This window comes from Crassostrea angulata, chromosome 10 (genome assembly GCF_025612915.1).
Source record: "Crassostrea angulata isolate pt1a10 chromosome 10, ASM2561291v2, whole genome shotgun sequence".
NCBI lineage: Eukaryota > Metazoa > Mollusca > Bivalvia > Ostreida > Ostreidae > Magallana > Magallana angulata.
In genome coordinates, this window is record NC_069120.1 from 21491946 (window position 1) to 21514527 (window position 22582).

Genomic DNA, 22582 nt, shown 5'->3' on the forward strand with positions numbered 1-22582 from the left:
TATTTTGATTTTTTTTTTTTGGTAATTTAAATTTTATTCAGAAATCAAAGTAATTACGCATGGTAAATAGTTTCTAAGCTTTATTGAAAAATTATGCACTTTATTTGAAAATATAAATTTTTGTGCTTTTTGGACAAAAATTCCAAGCATACAGGTAGATGGAAAACCGCATATAATTCACATGTTGTGTAATATCTAAAAATAAATTTAAAGTCTACAATGCATTATTTATGTATCAGTAATCGAAATATTTCTGGAAAATTGTAACCAAGCAAATTTCTAGCAAACAAGTTTTTGGCGCTGAACAGTATTTATCCCCACCAGAGACATAAATAACATGTATGTTATTTATGTCTGTCCCCACAGATCGCCATAATAATTTTTTTTAAATCATTTTTTTGGCAAAATTATTGGGATTGCGGCCGACGCCCTTGACTGATTATATAGCCTGTCCTCGATTCTAAATGCCGCCACTGTTGAAGTGGCGTTTTGGTAATCAATGAAAGCGAACTAGTCTTGTTGAACTTTGGCGGAAGAATACATACTACAAAAATATCGACACTGTTCATACTCTTTCCAAATCTGACTTTTTAAAGCTATTCATAGATACAATGCAAGTTTTCTTGAAAAACAATTTAATTTCAAGTACTAAGTCTTGTCGTCGGTGATAGTTTTCCATTCATCAATTGTGCTTCGGTCCAAACAGTGTGTCACTTCTGTTTTGCCGGAGAGTTGGTTTGAATCAACACTCTCAAAAAGGAGAGTCCTCATATATGAGCGTTTATCAAACACCTGCTAAGACATCGTTTATTTTGATATCAATTCACTATAGATTTTCAAATTTTCACTTTTTTATTGTAACATAATACAAAAACAATTCAATAAGGCACAATATATGTGTAAATTATTAATTTAAATTGATATGGACAAAACAAAGTAAGTAACGATACCATCAAAATGAATCAAAAGTCCATTTTGTATTTCACCAACACTAGTTGGCACGGTAATATGTAAAAAAAAAAAAACGGACGAATTTAAAGTGGTCAAAAATAGAATATTATCACAGATAATTAATGATAAAGTAATGATAAAATTCAGAGTGCTTAAAAAAACAACAACGTGATGTCATAAAATATGTATGTACTTTCAATAACAAACTATTGTACACGCAGATAAAATAATAATTTACAGAAAAATACACGTATTAAATGCATAAGATATCACAAAATTTAAGGTTCCATTTCAACAATCAGCAGCAGTAAATTCAACGATTACCAATTTTTCCTTCAATAAAACTGACACTTAATCGCTTCGCTGTAACATTTAACCTGAAGTGTTTATTTTAAAAAAAGAAAATTGATTTTTTCAATCAAATGCCATGTAATACTCTTTTCTTTATCGTAAATCAACTGCCATCCATTAACTTTTACACCTTCTATTTGCACTTTCCTTGATAAATATTTCAATAAAGATAACACTTGTTTGTTCAGTAAATTTCCCCCTGGTGAAAGCAAGCTTTAAATGCATGTATCTATTTCAATTCATAACATGCTGATGAGAATGTTTATTTTCTTACATCTAGAACTTATGGATTTCTGTCATAATACAATGGTATCATAATCAGGAAAGGGCTTTATTAAAATTGTTAATTCAAATAGGTCAACAATACATTTCTTGTCAGTAGATGGTACATCCGTGCAATTTTGTTTTTTTTATCATACAATGTAGATGTAAAATCTGAAAGCTTTGAGCTTTGATTGACCATGTTGTTCTAGGACTAGATGTGGAGTGATGGTCAATCAAACACTCTGAGTGACAGGTCGAAGGAACCCCAGGGAACTGTTTCCTTTGTTGTTGAAGGTCGGTGTCTGGGTACGGCGAGGACTGGGGGGTGGAAGCTGAGTCAGGGACTCCAGAATGACCACAGCCTTCTTTGCTTCTCTACAAAGCCATACAACATGAAGAGATGAACAAGCTTTAAGAATGAAAAATATACACAACTACTTTACAGACTTTTATGTAATATTAAATTGCAGAGAAAATCAGCAAATTAAAAACTTTTATGATATATGATTGCCATGAAAATCACCTTCCAAGAGCCCCCTCTGCTCTCTCGCGTTCTTTAAGAGCTCGAATAACTCGCTTCTCTGTCATGTTCAAGGTCACAAACGTCCTCACAACCTGCAAAAGTGAACACATGCATTTCTAAACTTCCTTAATTTCACAGGTAGTGTATTTATATTTAGGCACAGTTAATAATGCATTTTAAGGGAAATAACTCTTAAATCTGATTAGAATTTCAGGGATCATGAATAACTTTTTCCACAATAAAGAACTCTTTTATTATTACCATCCTGAACTGTCACCATCAAAACAGTGTGTTTGTAGTTATCATGCCATCATGCAACTTTTTTTTTATAATGTACATGTATAACTGAAACTTTCGCATCGTTTTATTTACTCACCATTAGGCGAACATAGTCACTTGAATCTAACTCTAACATTTCCAGAAGAAGCCGTGTTATCTTCTCATTCTTCATTCCCAGGGTTCCCTGTCATGGAAAAGTGACTGAGTCAGACAGAGAAATGTAACCCTTCTTCCCCAAACTTTTACAAAAATGTCACATTCCCATTGATTTAATATGTAAATAATTAGATTTCACAAAATTTTCAATCATTGGTTTATAACTGCATGCACCAGGTATTTCACATAGAAATTCTAGGAGATAAACTTGATATATAACCGTACACCTACATGTACCGTAAATGTAAAAAATTTAGTATGACATGTTTTCATCATATCAATTTGACATAAAATGTTGTGATATTTGTGTGCCACAGCCTGCAATAAGTCTTAATTACCACAGAAATGACTGCCTGAGATCTGGCATCTTCATCCGTGTCCTCCAGTCGTCTACAAATTAAAGATTCATTGCCACTAATTAGTAGTTCTATACACATTTCTTTAAAAGAAAAGAAAGTTTAAAAAAAGGATCTTGGGACCCACAAAAGTCATTTAACTTAACAACACCAGTTATAGGTAAATTGTTGTCTCACTTTTCTATCGTGTCACAGGCCCGCCTGAACATTCCAAGAGCTGTCAGAGCTTTAGCAGATGCCACTCTGACTTCCTGTGGGTTAAAGATCATGAATTAATTTCAACATGCTAAACAAAATACAAGTTATCAATTTCTCATGTTTGCCACAAGTCTGCACATTTACATATAGATGGATTTTTTTTTTTTTCGCTTGGAACTTCAAATAAACCAGAAATGATCAAATTTGTTTTTTTTTAAATTGATTTCTGTATTGAATATGCACTTCAAATATATAACTATTGTATCATCTTTTGAATCATTTTAAATAAATGTTAATTAAAATTTCAGAAGAAATAAGTAAAAAATTTAAGGAAAACTCTTTCCCAACACAATTTTAAGCAAACACGTCAGACATCAAATTACAAGTTTTATGTAACCAGCAACATCAAATATGCTTGATGTGTTTAGGAACCTGGCCGACTTTAAGCTGACAATGCATACGTACAACGGTTGGGTCGTCCCAGAGCCTGCGTTCTAGAATCTTGTAAACCTTCTCCACCACCTCTGGATCTTGACAGACATGTTTTATACCTGGAAAGAATATTCAAAAATATTTTGTATGTGGAGCTACTTTCCGCCAGTACAGTTTTTTGGGGGGTAATAAATGCTCATCATAAATATACAATATCCATAGATGTTTGTACCATACATCCATGTGCTTGTAATTTAATCGCTATGAAAAAAAAATTGTTTATCATTTTAAAATATGTTGCTTTATCATATATATTGGTATATACTTTATACCTTGGAATTTTGATTATTTTTAATTAAATAAAACTTTGTAAAAATTTCTTTTGTCTTTTTTTCCAAGTTCTAGTCAAACTAAAATCAAAATTCTTCTCAAATGTTCATAGTAAATTGTTACTGAAATATATTAACAATATGTAACAATCAAGAGTACTGCTATATATATATATCCAATTACCAGTACATCTCTAATGTACTGATTGCCTTTGATATAAAAAATGGTGATAAAAACAAAGAACAAATCAATATCTGCAGACTTACCTAATGTAATGAGTAGCTCTGTGGCCAGTACCCTGTATTTCCACACAAAGGATGACTTGATCATGTCCAGAATGCTCAGGACAATATCCTGGTCTGTACAATTCAGTTGTTTAACAAGGATCTCCAGAGACTAAGAAAATAATGGAACATACTGAATTGCTTGCATCCTTACACAAACTTTAAAGTTAATTAAAACTCCAAACTGAAGATAGCTTTGCACACTATATAAAATTATTGATATACTAATACGAGGTAGCAGAATTTAGTGCTTAATGTTTCAAAATTTACAATAATTTTATTACATACTTCATACACATACCGGTATTTTTTTCTCATTTGTTTTTGTAAATTTATCAGTGTTTTTTCCATATGACTGAATAATAAACCGTGATGAGCCTAACCTTAGCTTTCTTGTGAGTATCTGAAGTTGTCGACTCCAGAGATCGCTTCAATTCCGCTCTGGCATTATCGTCATCAACACACAATCGTCCTAGCAACACAGCAGCTTCCAGTGCGATGGGGTCATCAGAAGCTGGATTCCGGCAGAAATGACTCAGCACCTTCACCAGCTCTGGGAAAGTGTTGGTCTTCTGCAAAATTTTCAAACATTTCTTAGAAGTTGCAAACAAGTTAATAAACTTACAAAAAACTTTTTTGGAAGTCATAGCTTTAAATACAATGTCCTTTTTATCATAAGTTCTAAAAAACAATATTTTCTACTCATTAAATCAATCCATGCAATAATTTCCCTAATCTTGGGAAAAAATGAGATTTTTCTGTCTAACATTAGCATGCACTATTTGAGTGCGTGCATGGGTAGGTTCATATCTTTAGCTGAGATTTAATTATCATCAACTTCTTTTAGCTTTCTGGCTTCTTTGTGACAATTAGTTACATGTACCACTTAAAATTCAAAATTCTCCAAAGATCTTACCTTATTAACATACTGGACATTTTTGCCGTCAATCATAGTTTTGATGAGATCGAGTCTTATATCTGCATTTCCAATCACTAAATACTTCAGGATGACCTGTTGGACTTCGTCCTCCCAACATCCTGTCAATGGATTATCATATCAAGATGCAACTTAGACATGTATTAATGACGACTTTATGTCATTGTTAAGCCAAGGATAAGTTTGTTTTCAGCAAGTAAATTTTGCAATCAGGCCCAGGTTGATAAAATTATTCCATTGTGAGGGACATTAAATGACTGGTTTGTGGTGATTTTATATACATGTATTCACTACATTGAGGTTCTCTTGATTTTGCTAAATTTCTTGCATGTGAATAAAGTTGCTATAGACTGATAGAGTAAAGAAAGCAAATCATGTAATTAACAAGTCATATTTTCTTTAAAGGACTAAGCGCGGTTTTATGCAATTTTTGCCCCCCAAAATCGAAGTTTTAGAAAGAGCTTTAAAATAAGGTGAAAGATAGTTAAAATCATATTGGAAATAAAGGTGTAAAAGGTTATCACCACAGTGACGTCATAATGTAGAAATGACGTCATGAATATTGCATTATTTTGATAAATTGATGTTTTGTAGCAAAATATGGGTGTTTTCCGATGGTTTTTCGACTGGGAAACATCGAGCGCAGGCTTGCTCAAGTACCATATTTTAGTATAATGTGTATAACTATCTGAAGAAAAGTATATGTTAAAATCCCACTTGAGCAGACCTGCGCTCTATACTTCCGAATGCAAAATATAGAGCAAAAATGAGAATATTTTCATTTGTTTGCAAATTTGCGGGAATTGGGCCATTTAGGTGACGTCATAGATACACAGCGAATGAGCAATGATGACTGAAATCATTATTAAAGTTATAGGCATCCTCTATACAATGATTTGTGAAGATTTTATTTTTATACGATACTATTTAAAAATTGGTTGAAATCGGGGGCAGATAGTTGACCATACCGCACATAGTCCTTTATCAAGGGTGCAATCATGCAGAGCCAATACTGCATTTTTAGAATCACAAAAGGTTTCAATTTGTGATGTGTCATGTACATGTATCAATAAATCATAAAATATTACAATTACCGGTAATTGAAATGAGGCAAAAGTGAACAAGAAAATTTTTTACGCAGCTGCCAATGTTACATGGCTTACCAACAAGAATGAGAGATTTGGCAGCCTCGTATCTCACTCTTTCATCTTCATCTGTTTTCATTTTATCCTTTAAGGCATAGAATACCATCGTGTCTCCACACCGAAGCAAGCCAAGGTGCTGAAAATAAAGATTTGACTTTATTCTGAACCGTGCACATTTCCAATAAATGAATTTTGAGTGGGGCTTCTTCACTTTTATGAAGTGTATTTACAGTACTCCAAAAAGACAGTTTAATAAATAAACTAATACATGTACTAGTCAATATATCATTTAGAATTACGCATTTGAAAACCCTTTTTATGAGTATTATATGGAAAATACCTTTGCAGCATCAACCCTCTCTTCTGCTCTCTTTGAAACAAGATTTGTATGAACTAGAGTCTGGAAAAGAAAAGCAGAGATCTATAGAGACTAGTATAATTTTCTGTATGAGTGAATCACTGTAGCATTTTGTCTTAAGTATCAGCTAGTATTCCATACACAAGTACCTATACAAAGCTGGCCTGTCTAATTAGTTTATTAGCAGCAGGAATTAGTGTTTTTTAAAGTGAAATTTCAACACACCTTGACTCTCTCCCACTTCAGACCAGAATACTCTCTGTTTCTGCTCTTTGGTTTGATTTTACTCCAAACGCTTCCAGCTGTAACGAGACCAAGCATTGCCACGTTAACAACATTTTCTCAGTTAATAGCTTCAGACACACAAAACTATGATCTCTTACTTATTTAACACATGATAAGGCTAAGACATGGCATCAAAGTATTTTGGCATCAAAGAAAATTTACTTTCATTCATAAATAAGAAACAGTTATTTTGCATAAAAAATAAAATTCCTTCTTTATAGATAAAGACATTTCTTCTACAGTTATATTATTACATGTATTATAAACAAACAAGGAAGTCCTCAATTCTTTTCCTTTTGAAATGTAGTAATTAATGTACATGTACTTACAACCAAGCAATTTTCATGTTAACACCCAATGCATTTAATGTATGTCAAAAATTTTAAATTGAAAATACTTATAAGCAACATTTAAATTATCAGAAGTTAAGCTATAATTAGCATACAAATACCTGGCCACTAAAACATACATGCATTACATGTACAGTATCCACAAAACAAACTAGATGTTTCATAATATGAAAAATCAAACAACATAAATTCGAACCAAGCATACAGTTTCCATGGCAACATGCTTTTTACCTTCACTACCCTTGTCCTCGTCCTCAGGACTGGTAGATTTAAAGTCAAGGTCAACCTCATCTATATAAAAATTAGAAAACATGGTGAACATGCAAACAAAAGTGATGATTATAGAACTCACAGGTTTGTTAAAGTCATTGTTAATTTGTTTTAAAAAGGTTGTTGGGGATAAATCCAAGTGGTGTTAAGTATTGACAAGTAATAACAATTGCAACCTCTCAGGCCTTTCCAGCAGAGCTCAGAAAAAAACATCTCAAATGTATTAATTATCATTGGCTGTTAGAACTTTATACAAAATACAGTCACTTCCTATCAATTTCAGTATTTGCTAGACAGCCTTGAATTTCTCTTCTGTGGTATTTGTTAGATAATATCATTGAATTTAAAGATTTTTATCTCGATCAAACCTCAACATATATTATCCTATATTTTAGATCAACATTTCTGAAAGGGGTATTCATGGACACCTATTTAAAGGTTTATGTATTTGAGGTTACAAATTATTTTTGCTTGTCAGAAAGGCCTGTAAAGTTGCAATTGGAGTAATTCTTAACTCAATATGAAAGAACTTGATGCAGTTAGATATTTCAACATTTAAATTAACATTTTTTTCTCATATGCATCTTTTGATTAAATGAAATAAATTGTGAAGAGACTTAGACTCCATGACATTTTTAATTTTTGAGTTTCTTAATATGGTCCTACATATAGTAATGATTATATATAACTATATATATACCTGTAGTACTTAATGAAGTATTGGTCTGTATTTTAGCAATTTTATGTATCTTTCTTTTGTATTTGAGATGTACATTGCAGTTTAAAAATACAAGTAGTGTTATATACTTTTTTTATAGTTGCTTGAACTTTCACAATTTTTTTTTTTTTTTTTACAAAAATGTGTTGTGTGCTCCTATTATTACTATAATAATACATATATTTGTGAATAGTTGGTGCAAACTATACCCGTAAAAATCCATACCTTGAGATATTTTTGTGAGAGTCTTAGACAGCCCCAACCTTCGAACCCTGAAAAATTGCAAAAAATGCCTATAGTAAATTTGAATCATAATCTACATATAAAAAAACGCTGATTTTTATAAACTCTCTATGAACACAGATAACCATTTGCAGTTCAATTAAAGGTAGATTCATATAATTTAATTTTGGTGTACTAACACGTCAGACTTTGTGCTGCTAGTGGCACTCTTCTCTCTCGCTATCATCAGCCGGAACTTCTGTTCAGTTGTACTAGGACCCTTAACTCTGCCACGACTCCGTTCCTTATACAGGGTTAGCTTGGTTTCCTCAGCTAGGTTCCGCTGGTCCACGATGCGAACAGCAGGTTTTCTTCTCTTTCCCTTGGTATTTTCTGATTCATTCAGAAAACTGTTGGCAAGTTTTGGATACTCCTTTCCTGTTGTCTAAAATTTGATTTAAATAAATCAAGAATCATCTGTAATACTGTATCAAATATATACCTGGACTCAGTTTCATGAACATCAGTTAAAATTAACTGTTAATTTAACTGAAATTTGTGCGACCATGCTAGTCTAGTATCGTTGACAACATGGTGGCAATCAATATATTCAAACTTGGATTACAGTAAAACCAATTTAGTCCTATACACCTATAGTTATATAGTGAACTAGGATAATTTCAACTGTAAACAATTTATACTTCAAAGTTTATATTTCAAAATCAGAAGTTATAATAAATTTTCAGCTGGTTAACTTTAAAATATATTCTGGGAATCAAAATTTATAGAAACAAATATAATAAAGTAAACATCATTTCATTGTTAATCAGCTATTTTGGGAATACCTACTGAATAGTCTATGCTACAATGTGTCATACTGATAAAAGCATAAATGCATTAATTACCATATATGTACTGTATACAGGGTTATTTTCGCCCCATGTTGTTTTGTTGTTTTTTTACTTGCAAATGATTTCTCGATCCCCATCTTGAATTTGCCAATAAAGACGAAGTTGTACGTGTTTGAAGAGAGATGACTTGAAACATTGTAATTCGCCCAGTCTTAACTTTGCCCACTGACAACGAATGCGAAAGAGGCGAACATGGGCGAATATTTCCCTGTATACAGTAATACATATCAATAGTAAATATATACATATACATGTACATACAGCTGTATATATCCAGTAGTGCTACTCTAGTATTGAGTGTTAATCTGTCTAAATGACTACCAAAAAATTGTCATGATGAAAGCATTCAGAATTACATGTATAAGAAAATTATAGTAGCTGACCTTCCCCCTTATCCAAGCAGTACTACTTAAACAATTGATTTTGGTAAAATATAATAATCACTGCAAGAATCATCAATTTTTTTTTTTTACATATTACCAGTACATATCATTCTCTATATCCTTCCAATTAACATAATACATGTATATGAACATTCATTTTGCAGTGACCTTATATGAGCTTAAACTATGAAGAGCTATAAACTTGCAGCAATTATTTGTTTTATACAGAAAAAATGTTTTTTTCATAAAATAAAGAATAAATTTATACCCTGGCAGTGATGTGCATGTATGCATGTGTAACAAATATTTATCGTGAATTAAATTGTGATATACCAGAAAGCACCCAAAAAAATTCTATACCAGTAAGGTGAAAATCACTACATAATGCTAATTTTTGGTCAGTTTTTCTTTGAATACAACCTCTCTTTCAATCTTTTGAGAATAAAGTTCAAAATCTGTTACTCTTCTCTCATGTATCTATTAATTCTCTTTTTCAGAATTCTTCTGACAAAGTGAACCTTGTTTTGGTCTAACTGAGATGAATCAACCAAAATTCCGTACATAGATATATACTGAATGTACATTTATTCATAGAATAAATTTTGTCCTAACTGCCATGAGCTATAATGGGCATGCAATTTCAAATTTTATGTATAGGTCAAATGGTAAATCTATCACATACAGTATACAGACCTTCTACAAAACTGACATAGCTGTGAGGCAATCATTGAATTTTTTTTAGTTCAGGATGTGAAAATATTATAATTTAAAGGCAAAATCTATTTTAGATAGATTACATAATATGTTAAAGAAAAGAAGATTGACATCAAACATCTTAAGTATGTAACATGAAATTTGTTTTATCAAAACCTTACAGGCTGTTAAAAATATAACATATAAGTGCATGTAACTGGTAATTCCAATTGTATGCACATATGTAAAAAGGTGAAAAAACTACTAGTACTGGTACCAGTACAATTAAGCATATCATATGATTAAATGAAGATGATTGAAAATTATTCAGTCTCTGTAAGAAAATTAAAAACCCTCTTCCACTGCTGATGTGTATAACAAAAAAGCAAATAAAGTAAATTCTTATCAAATACTTACATATGGCTGTTAAAATGCCAGATTAGGGTGTTAATAAATCAAAGAAAAAAATGTTTTTGAAAATTCATAACTAAATTAAATAAATCAACTTTTCCATCTTTTGTCATATATTGTGTTTTCTTATGCAACCTCAAATTTTCCAAATTTAAAATTAAAGCATTTTGCAAGTTAGGATTTAACAATTCAATATACAGTTGTAGATAAATTTAGAGAAATGAGTTTCTGCACATGCACAATATGTTTAACCAAAAAAAAAAAACACCAAAAAAAAAACTTTAGAGAAAGAAATGAAAAAACAAAGACTACACAAGACATTGATTCATAAAAGAAAAAAAATGAGCAAGTTCACATGCTCTAAACTCACACATTGTTTAATTGATATAATTAATGGCAATACATGTATATAAATTAAATTGATTTAAAGGGACATAACTCCTAGGAAAAATATGTTATCAAAATTTCTTGCATATGTACACATCTACAGTATGCTCTTATGTCCTTACTATAACTACAGTACATGAAATTCTGGTAAAGTATTATCAAAGGAGTTGTGCAGGTATAAACTGGGCAGAGTCAAAACTCTTAGTTCAAAAGAGGCATAACTATAATGATATACACTATAACCATAATGATAAGAAAAGTTACTAGCATGTCCTTAATCAGGTAATAATTACAAAGTTTCACAAAGATAACAGACTGATTGATGAATAAGTGGGAAAAACTAGAAAACTGACCAGTCAGGAAGGGCCCCGCTATGACAATTAATATAGAGAAGTGAAAAAAACTTTGAATTCCATCCTCTTTATATTAACAATGATGAAAAATAAATGCCCGGCAGAAGATGTAAAGAACTGGAATATATAGGATCTCGTGATTTGTAGTTGGATATGATTTTCATCCAACAATTAAAGTGTTTTTTTCTTGAGCCTTAGTGAGGGGATAAAACACACAAGTTGGATAAAAATCATATTGTACTACAAATCATATGAGATTCTATTTATCTCAATCATGTTTTATACACCAAAATCCATGTTTACACTGTTTATAAAACTCCACATTATTTTACTTCATTATGCCTACGCAAATCCCATTGTAAAGTCACAACTGTGGGATATCAAAAAAATATCCAGTGAGTCATATCCACGGGATAAAGGGGGTTAACATGAAATAAAATTTGTTAAAAAAACAAAGAATTGATACCAATGCAATGATACCTAGGCTTTGCCTCAACTTCAAACAAACATCACTTGCAGACACATGTGTACGGTAATACATATAACAGATAAAGACAGACCTTAGATTTTCTGAAAACAGGCAAGATAATTAATTTCAGGGGATTCATTGTGTACAGTATTTTAACCAAAATAAAATATGAATATTATATTTTAAATCCATATTTCACAGAATGTACACAATACTACACATCATTCAAAATTGACCTTAACTTCAAAACAAAGTTCATTTGCAGACACAGGCAGTGCAGTAATTAATCTCAATGTGACAGATAAAAATAAAGCTTAGGATTTTCTTCCTGTGCAAGGTTAATTAATCCCAATGGACAAATATTGCACAGCCTTCCATGTATACAATGGTAACATTCTCAGCAGTTATCTCTCTTTGCCCATACATTCTCAGCAGTTATCTCTCTTTGCCCATTCATTCTCATGCATAGTTAGGAATCTACCCCACCACCCCAGCTCCAAACCAGAAGACATAGAGAACCAAACTTAGCATCAACATATGTATTCTTGCCTACTGAACTACCATACTACCATACCAAATTTGAACTTGATTGGGCAACCATAAAAAAAGTTATTAGAAAAAAACAGGAAATTTGTGGACGGAAGAGTGACAGACGGATGGACAGAAGGACGGACGGACAGAGTGATTACTATAGGGCACCCGCAAATCCTTGCGAGGCCCTAATTATCATAACCTCCACATTTCATTGTATCAGCAGGTATATGTGATAGCACACTTTTTGCATTACTTACTGTTCTGGTCAAAGGTAAAACTTCAGGGGGCGGTATTGGTTTGGGGTAGTACACCAGTCGACCAGACTTGGAGGTCCCCAGCCTACGAGACTCCAGTTTTGGAATTTCTACACTGGAAACTGTTTGCATGGTGGTAGGTCGAATTTTGTCCTCCACTGAAGTACTAGAAGTGGCAGTCTGTAGAAAATCAAAGTACTGAATATACTGTTAATGTACATGTATTGCATTTGCCTATGTATTCTATTTAGCATCTTTGGATCATACGAGGGTTGTTCGGAAATTATTGAGACATTTTCTCTTATTCTTTTAGTAAAAAAGATAAACCCTTGAAATGTCACCATAACGTTAATCAGGATAGAGACTATCAATGTGAAAAATTTCTTGTCCATTGCACGAATAGATCATTCCTGGTAAGCTGACCAACGTGCCTTTGTCCAGTGACCCGGCGCAACCGCAAACTTTTCGCAACGTCATTTTAACGCTTCTTATTGCTCCTGTGTTTTAAATACCTTACAAACGAACGGAAACAAGAATTATTCTTCATTTCTCATCTTTTGTTTTCATTTCAACATGTTTTCATTTACATTTCCTCTCATTCTTATTATTTTTAGGGGATGAATCGAGTTATTTTTCCCAAAAGTCTAATTACTGTGAATGTCTCCTTCTGTCATTTTTTTAAGATATATATTTTAGAACTGTTTACAACAGTTAGTGTGTCAAAAGTACTTGATAATTAATCCCTTTGGCCTAATTCTAGTTAAACAATCGGTGAAAAAATATGATGAACTGAAGCTTTATACCTTGTCTTGTCATCGTATAGTTTTTTAAGCAATTGATTGGCCTTAAAAGGTCTTCTGATGAGATTTCCACTGGTTTGACGGTTTTCAATGCGCCGCCTTGACGTCAAAATTCAATGTAAAGTCATTGTCAGATTTCTATTGTTTGGTAAACATATGTGTACCATATCTGTATTTCAACTCGAACATCAGTGAAACTTAATCAAAAGTTAGTCGCAAAGAATAGCAAAATGAACATATTTAATTTGATTTCTTTTATCATTAACTGTAATTCTACAGACACTTATAAAGTAGATGTTTAAGTTGTTAAATCTCCGAGTTCATGGCTGCACCGGGTACCCCGACCACCGATTTGTTTATCTACCGTCGTAAACAAAATATTAAATATTCTTTAAATATTACTTTGTTTTATTATTTGTTGGAGTTTCTTCGGTGCCTATGCCAATTTTCACCAAAATTCGTCAATTAAAAAAGAAAATATTTGAGTAGTCTCAATAATTTCCGAACAACCCTCGTACATGTAGCAGCTTCATGTATTCTTAAATCAAGTACATTGCTAAATCCCATGCATATACCAGAGTGTATATAAATAGGTACACTCATACTGTAAATGCAAGAAATCAAATACTGTATACAGGGAAATATTTGCCTCCATTTTATTTTCGCCCCTTTGCCCTCTTTGTCAGCGGGCGAATTTAAGTATGACCAGATTCCAATGTCTCATATTTTCTTTTTTTTAAATACAACTGTGTCTGGGTGAATTCAAAATGGGGCAAAACTGTTTGCAAGTATAGAAGCTAGGGCAAAAATTACAAAGTGGCAAAAATAACCCTGTATAATATTATGCTAACCTATTAATATTGTACTTGCTAAATACATGTAATGTTTAATATGTTTACAACATTTAAATCCCTTTGCTTAAATTACGTAAATTATTTGTAGTGCTTAATTTCATCAATACAGTTACTCTACCTTTGCTCCTAACACAGATGAAGCCATTGTTGGTTCCTTGGTCGACACTAATTAGGTACATGAAAAGAAATGAAACTGCATGTAGTCAGACAAATGTATTTAAGAAAAAGCTTTTAAAAAGTATGATAAGGCTGGATAATCATATAGTTGTACAATTAATGAACAATATTTTGTGGTCCTTCCAGCTTGCCTGGATACTCACAGTGATCAATGCTTTGGAAGAAACTGACTTCTCGCTGTCCATCAGATGGTTTCTTGGAGGGTCGCACGGACAACATAGTGGCTTGAAACACTTTGTTGTACATCTGATGAACTTTCACAGCTAGTTTATCCAAAGCTCTTTTCTGAAATTCATAGTTTCCATTAAAGACTCCTTCTAAAGTCTTTGGCAATAGCCTACTAGAGTCTGCATCAAGAACAATGTATACTTGCATGATTATCAAGTTATTTGATAATATATCAGATAAGCTTAAGTATTTTTTTTCATTTTCTGATCAAAATTTTTTCAAATTTTATCAATTAGACTGGCGTTTTTTGTTACAGAAACAGTTATCTCTTTTTCTCCTTAACTTGACCCTATGCAAAACTTCATATTTTATAAATGATTCACTGTTAAAACAAAAATTGCATGTGTTTTATTTTAATCATGCATAATAATTTAAATTAAACATTGCTCATTTACATATGGACCTTTTGCAATATTTTTAAGCCATTTTGAAAACATATGTACTCAATCTTACATGAATATCTGTAATGTCCCCTGCTGACTTCTTATTTTCAGGAATATTCCAGGGTAATGCTTCAAACTCTTTTGTATCTGTTAATTAAAGCACAGAATTTAAACTCTGTTTCAGAAAATCATGAAAACTATCCAATTGATTACAATCATGGTAAAAAAAATCTACTATATATAAGTATACAGTGAATGTTAATTCATTAACTCAATTGCCATTTTCACATGTTCTTACATTTTTCCAGGAAACTCCCGGGCACTGCAAGCCCCATCTGGTGGTAAGATAAGGGATCTAACTGTGTAAGGACGTCAGAAAATTGTCCATACTCGAAGCGATGATGCTCAGACTGCCAGTACTCCATGATAAGATCCCGCTCCTCTTCTGCGATCTCGCGCAGAAATGCTTTACAATACAAGGTACTCAATAAATTCAAGACTGCATGTTTTAGAAGTCATTCATTTAAAGACATTTTTGAGTTAATAATCTGATTTGCCAAAGCCATATATTACTAATTTAAAAGAAATGTTCTACAGAGAGTAGAAATTAATGAAAATATATTATATTGAACTTCTGAATTAGCAAAAAGTGGAAAACATTGTCTCTCTGTTTAAATCAAAGATACTATATTGTAAGATATGATATTTCAAAACTATAGATGTAAACTATAATAGTAACATTTTTATGACATTGAATGAATTATTAATAGAGAATATTTGGGTTAATATTTTTTGCATTCATATAACAGTGTTAGGTACTGGTATATGAAATTCTAAAGCACTTTTCATTTTAGTGTACTTTTAATGCTTCATCTGTACATATATAGATATATATATATGTGTTTGAAAAATACACATAATTAATAAAATATGTTAATTAAAAAAGCTTCTCTCTAGTGAATATGCAGTGTAGTTCAATTGATAATAGAACATTATCAGTAAGTATTTAATCTGAAAAGCTTGACAAAATCAGTTAAATTCTAAATTAAAGGCTGTGAAAGTGAGTACAATATGATATAAAACTACAATCGGTAATTGTCATGAAGTTGTTTTAAAATCTCTTAAATCTATATATACATGTACATAGTACATAAATTGAATGTACATAATTATTTTATTGAAGCTGGTTTGTCAGTGGAAAGTTTTATGGCAAACAAATCTATCCTATTAAAAATGACCTTTACCCTTGTAATTGTTTCATCAGAGACATGTTATTCATGTCTCTGGTTTCATTTAAAAGCAAATTTCATACAATGCGCAATGTATTCAGCATAATGTGCAGCATACAAAACTATACAACTGAGTAAATTAAAGCTATATATGCCGTTATGAATGGACCTCGTTACAGGTATAAATGTGTATGGTTTTCCATACAGCTATTATAACTAAGTAACTTTCCTCAATCACATTTAGAAATACTCTGGTAATCATAATCAAGTTTATTTCTGTTTCATTATCTACTCTTCCTTAGATAAAGTTAAAAATACCAATTTTCAAATATTCATCGTGTGATGATGCGATCTTAAGGTGAACAAGATATCAAAATTGATGCAAAGGTACATGATGGATTAACTCATGCACACAATCATGTATATCCACCACAAATTAAATCTTAACATGCAAACACTGTGAAAATATGGTACTGATATATTTTGGGTCTGCATGGATCCAGCATCACCAAAATACTGTTAAAACGGCATATATAGCTTTTAAAGCTGAATCAATTAATTCAAATTAAGGCGTACATGTAAAATTGTTTCCCTTCACCATATAGACACACAAACCGCGTCCCCATTCATTATTTGTCTATTTTATACTCTGTTTATACAGATTTTTACCTGGTTTGTAACAATTTTGCTTGTAAAGCTTCCCTAGACATAAATTTAACAAAATGTTTAAAAAACAGTACATTAATTAATTGAGATATCTGTAAAAATGGTCAGTCTGTTTATCAAGAATGAATTAAAAGTTACTACATTGGGATCTGATCTTTATGCAAAAACTGAAGAAAAAATTTTAACTAACAAAACTTAAATAAGGGACATGCAATAAACAAGAGGCCAAGGGGCCACATCGCTCACCTGAGCAACAATAGCCTTAACTCTTACAAGTGGATCTTGTACAAAAATTTAAAATTCTGCTGATTTTCATCCATATATTCTTATATCAAATATCAAGCCCATTTTGTTTTTTTAGTAAAAGTGAGAAGATTTTTCTCTACTCTTATTTAACCCCCCCCCTTTTGTGACTCCACTTTTCTCCAGAGAATCATGATTTTCTCCAGAGAATCATGCTTTGATCAAATTTTAATCTACACAACCTGTGCTTTCACATAAGTTTCAGCTTTTTTGGCTGAATGCTTTTTCAGAAGATTTTTAAAGATTTTTTCTCTATATCTTCCTATGTAAAAATTTGAATTCCCCATTGTGGCTCCATCCTTCCCCCAGGGTCATGATTTTCACAACTTGAATCTACACTACCTGAAGATGCTTTCACATAAGTTTTAGATTTCCTGGCTGTATGATTCTTGAGAAGATTTTTGAAAAATTCCCAAAAATTCAATAATTCCTAATTATCTCCCATGAAAAAGGGGCCTGGACCTTAATTTTCACAACCTTGAATCCTGTTTGCCTAAATTTGCTTTGTGCCAAGTTTGGTTGAGATTGGTTTAGTGGTTTTGGAGAAGATGTTGAAAAAGTGAAAAGTGTGTGGACAGACGGACAACAGACAAAATGTGACCAGAAAAGCTCAATTGAGCTTTCACCTCAGGTGCAGGTGAGCTAAAAGGAAAATCAAATGAATTAAATGTAGAAAATGAATATACATGTATATTGAAATAAACACTCTGTAGTTCTTTGCGTATTGATTAAGACATTGTCCTAATCAAATGACTGAATTTAGAAAGTAGCCAAGTGTGTTTATGGAAAAACTCATTTGAATTTTTGCATTGAATCTATATAAGGAAACCATACACACATTTTTTTCAAAGTGTACACTGGTGTAGTTGATTGTGCATGGAATAAAGTGGTTCTTAGGAATTACAGTATATCTATCAATAAAATGTTCTTAATATAATTGAAACATGTATGCATATATATTTCTTAATCAAATTAGTTTACTTAATAAAAATTATATTCAAAAAATATATATAAACAGGATTCTGATTCAGGCATGACAATTTGTCAAGAGTTAAAAATTGACTGCAATGTGCTTTTACACTGTCTGCTGAGCACATAACAAAATATAACTGATTCATAATATGATTTAACTACAATGTAATCTTTCAATAGATTAAGATTTCTTGTAGGTCTGTTAAAAGTGTACTGGTAAACATAAAATTAATGTAATACTGTAAATGCATAAATATATCTTCAAGGGCATTTGAATCTATAATATACCTGATAATATATAATTGATATAAACTTTGACAGACTTTAAGAAACTGATACAGGGTATATGAATTGAGGTTTTTTCATTTCTACAGTAAAGTGATTGGTGCATGAAAGCATATCATTGCATGCAGATGTAAAGAAAAGCATTCAATTCTGGAAGAAAAACTGAGTGTCTTTTGAGAACCATATAATATATTTCTTACGAGATATGGGAAACTGACTGACTGTGAATAATTAATAGACATCATATTAATTAAAATTAATATAGAATTTTTTTTTATAAATTTCATTAAAGAGTTCTACCAGTTTACTGCATGAACAAAGAAATGAAATTACCCAAGTATTATATCATTACATTGAACAGGTATCTACCTATGAATATTAAGCTAAAATTCATATCTAGTCTTACAGCAAACTCATATCATCTGCAATTCAGTCTTAAATCATAAAAACATTGAAAATCTACTAAATTGTTCTAGCAATATCCACAAACATGCGATTCAAAATTTTAGCATGTACTATATAATCACAAATAGAGCTGACAATTTTCATCTACAAATATCGCTAAACAGATGAATAAAATAATTTTCACCAGTCGAGAGTGGAATATTCAATACTAACGGTAATTTTATCTCACCTTGACGAGTATCCTCCCTCTTTGGGGACATGATGGTGACTCGGCTTTTGTTTGTGGCCACTGAGACCTCTGTGATAAAGGTCTTCTCTTCGGGGGGTTTGTCTGCCTGAGTGCCACTGTCCCCCCCAGCTGGAACTTCCTCTGAGGTTGTCTCTTCAGCAGTTTCCTCCCCTGATTTTTCCTCAGATTCTTTCTCTTCCAATTTTTGGTCTTCCTGTAAAGATCAAGATAAGGCCAGTGTGATTAGAGAATGATAACCCTCAGCATTTCTTTTTTGTTTTTTGACATGAATAAAACAATGGAATAAAAAGAAACTATACATTTTAGTCATATAGTCATGCATTTTAATAAAAATATACAGCTCAGTATTTTTCCAATAAATTTAATTTTTTTAAAGGTACTGTAAAAATGTAGATGGAGTTGCTTCCTTTGAACTTCAGCATCTTAGGCAAAGGAGATATATTTACCTCAGCTTTTTCTTCTTCTTGTTCTTCTGTTGGTATTTCAATTCCTTGTTTTGGAGGAGGCCCAATATCCGGTGAAGAGTGCCTGGGTTGAGCACTTATCTCTCGTTTGCTCTGGTTAAACATTGTAGGAAGTTCTCCAATGTGATCTTCAGCCTCTGAACCCCCTTCACTCTGACTGGATTCCCTCTTCTCCTCCTCCTTAGCCTCTATAGCCTTTGGAATAGGACTTGCTCCTGGACTGGATCCCTCATCATCAGAATCATCAGAATACTGTGGACCATGATGTTGCATCATGCCCATTTTTACAGGAGAGATAGAGGAACTTGCATCAGAGGAGGGAGTGTCCATCATTCCTGGTCGCTTCATTTGCATGTCTCTGAAGTCTTCTGATCCACTCATGGAAGGGGTGGCCATCATTCCACCTCGCCCTCCCCCCATGCCCCTCCCCCTGTCATCATCATCCGAATCATCATGAGTTTGACGTATTGGTGGCAAAGACTTCTGTCTGGTGAATTGGTCGTCGTCGTCACTGACATCAGTGACATCTGATCTGAACGTCAAGGTTAACTGGCCTCGATCAGTGGACCCTCTAGTTCGATGGGACACTCTCTGAGATACGGGCTGACCCTATTATACAATTAAAAATTGAATCATGATTAAATTTCATTATTTTTTTCATACTTTAATAGAATCTCTCTTCAAATATCTATTAAAGTAAACAAGACAGAGAACTACAATGTACATAAAATCTAATATCAAAAACTTAGACCTAAAGATATCGTACTATTATCTTTGGCATTTTACTAGATTTGTTTTATCTTGATTGGCAGAGAAATATTTGAACCAGCCAGACTCATCAGTTTTGTTTCTAGTAAAAGATATCTGACAGTAAAAGTAGCCCTTACTCTGAGCCGAACTTTTCCACACAGTGTCCCCATGCGATCCTCCAGCCACATGACTCTCTTTCTGGCTGCCAAGATGTCTCCCCCTGTGTGCTTGAGAGCTTCCTCCAAATCTTTGCGTGCATATTGTAGTTCATGGTTTATCTTGTACAATATCTGAATAATAAGGAATGAATTCATCATACTCATCAAAAATGTGGCAATTGAAAAGAATTCTTAAATGATATACAAGTGTATTTCCATCAGATAGAGAATAACTCATTATAACAACTGAGAAAAGTAAGATCATACTTACATGCAGAAGAACAAGAGCAGCATCAGATTTCTCTTTCAAGGCCTGTACTTCAGCTCTAAGGCGATCAATCTCCTCTTCTGTTTTGGCATTCTCTAACTCTGTCAGAAGGTTGTACAAAGTCTCTTGTTTCTCTGCCACATTCTCCATCTGCAAATGTTTATAATCAAAACTATTAGACAGATAAATTTATTGTTAGTACCAGCTTTATTTAGAACTAAAGAAAATATTAAGTATACAAACATCACATTATAAAAAAAAAAATATCAATGTAAACATCAGAAACATAAGGTATAAAACATGGACTGACTTTTTGTAGATCAAGACCTGACAATTTCTAAAAATAGAATTAAATCCAAATGTATAAACATGAACACTGTGCCACTGTTGTAAAAGAACCTATTTATACCAGTTATTGCATAACCAAGATTTTACATATATGTATGTATCTAAGGAAAACTTTTTCAATAATTTCCAACATAAAAATTGCAGTTTATATGACACTATAAACTCTACACGTACAAAACCATCAATGATACTTTACCTGCTCTGCAATGAGCATATCAGAGCGATGCTGTACTGCATATTTTGTTTTGAGAGATATCCCACTCTTTAAAGTTTTGGGTCTCTCATCAATTGATGACATTGGCATTTTTACACAGCTCTGGTTACATCTGCAAGTAATATTAAACTTCATGACAAAAAATTCAAATTATAATACTTGAAAAATATATAAAAGTTTGTGTTTAGGGAGTTATACAGGAACTTTAAGGTGGTAGCTGATTTCTTGTATACAATGTTTATATGGGAATATAAATGTCATGATGCAAATCAATTATGTCCTTTCTTGTACATGGACCTAATTGTCTGCAGTCATATAGAAGCATTGGAACACTTTATATAGAACAAGTCATATATATTTCACATCTATATATTGTAGCATTTAACATATATGTGTATATTATTCCATTTTAAGGTTAAACCTTAAATTGGAATAAACAAGTTCTACAACTTATATTAGTATGTCTCATTCGGCATGTATGTTAGTGTGAAGGCTGATAGGGTCATTGATATAGAAGGAAGCTGAGAAAAGCAGAAAATAATCACTTGGACATCTATATAACCTCCATTCACACCATTCAAGAATGTACATAATCGTGCATTATGCTCAAACAGACATGCACATTTTTTTTCAAGTTCTTGTAATAAAAAAATCAAACATTGGGTGCAGAAAATATGGTTTTTATTCTGCCAGGGACGTATCTACTAGTTAGAATATACGTCCCTGATTCTGCAGTTCTGCATATTAATCCTGACTGATACCACCTACTGTGTTTAGCCTATATCCATATTCTAAAAGGAGAAGACAAAACAAGTGTCCAAGAAGTATATTAAATATTTGTTTCGGTGAGGAATTGTCGACTATTAAATTACCTCTAAAGATCTTAAAATCTGTTTACATCTTGTATCGAACGTGTCATCACTGTTACTTAAATGCTTACAGTTACTATTGTATTCTGTAATCTTTTCAAACGTTTAAATGACACGATATATTGATTTTCGGAGGTTTTCTGAATGTTCGTTGA

The 22582-nt window shown here is 32.3% G+C and overlaps 1 protein-coding gene across 6 annotated transcripts; it reads right to left on the minus strand.

Moving 5' to 3' along the window:
* Positions 1 to 65: 65 nt before the first annotated feature.
* On the minus strand, positions 66 to 22504 carry LOC128164871 (uncharacterized). 6 transcript variants are annotated; one of them, XM_052828928.1, is made up of 28 exons: positions 22431 to 22504; positions 21541 to 21670; positions 21000 to 21146; positions 20708 to 20860; positions 19803 to 20429; positions 19336 to 19549; positions 18902 to 18922; positions 17145 to 17177; positions 15545 to 15712; positions 15317 to 15393; positions 14779 to 14920; positions 14577 to 14623; positions 12808 to 12984; positions 8610 to 8854; positions 8413 to 8459; positions 7431 to 7490; positions 6790 to 6866; positions 6547 to 6606; positions 6225 to 6342; positions 5041 to 5162; positions 4508 to 4696; positions 4107 to 4236; positions 3544 to 3629; positions 3058 to 3131; positions 2863 to 2914; positions 2466 to 2552; positions 2090 to 2181; positions 66 to 1941 (listed from the first exon to the last, which is right to left on the minus strand). In XM_052828928.1, the coding sequence occupies exons 2-28, from the start codon at positions 21646 to 21648 to the stop codon at positions 1800 to 1802; spliced, it is 3495 nt and encodes a 1164-aa protein (XP_052684888.1). In that variant the 5' UTR covers positions 21649 to 21670; positions 22431 to 22504; the 3' UTR covers positions 66 to 1799. The 6 variants fall into 6 exon arrangements, with proteins under 6 accessions (XP_052684888.1, XP_052684887.1, XP_052684889.1 ...); XM_052828927.1 differs by lacking the exon at positions 22431 to 22504 and adding an exon at positions 22327 to 22346; XM_052828929.1 differs by lacking the exons at positions 18902 to 18922; positions 22431 to 22504 and adding an exon at positions 22327 to 22346.
* Positions 22505 to 22582: the final 78 nt, after the last annotated feature.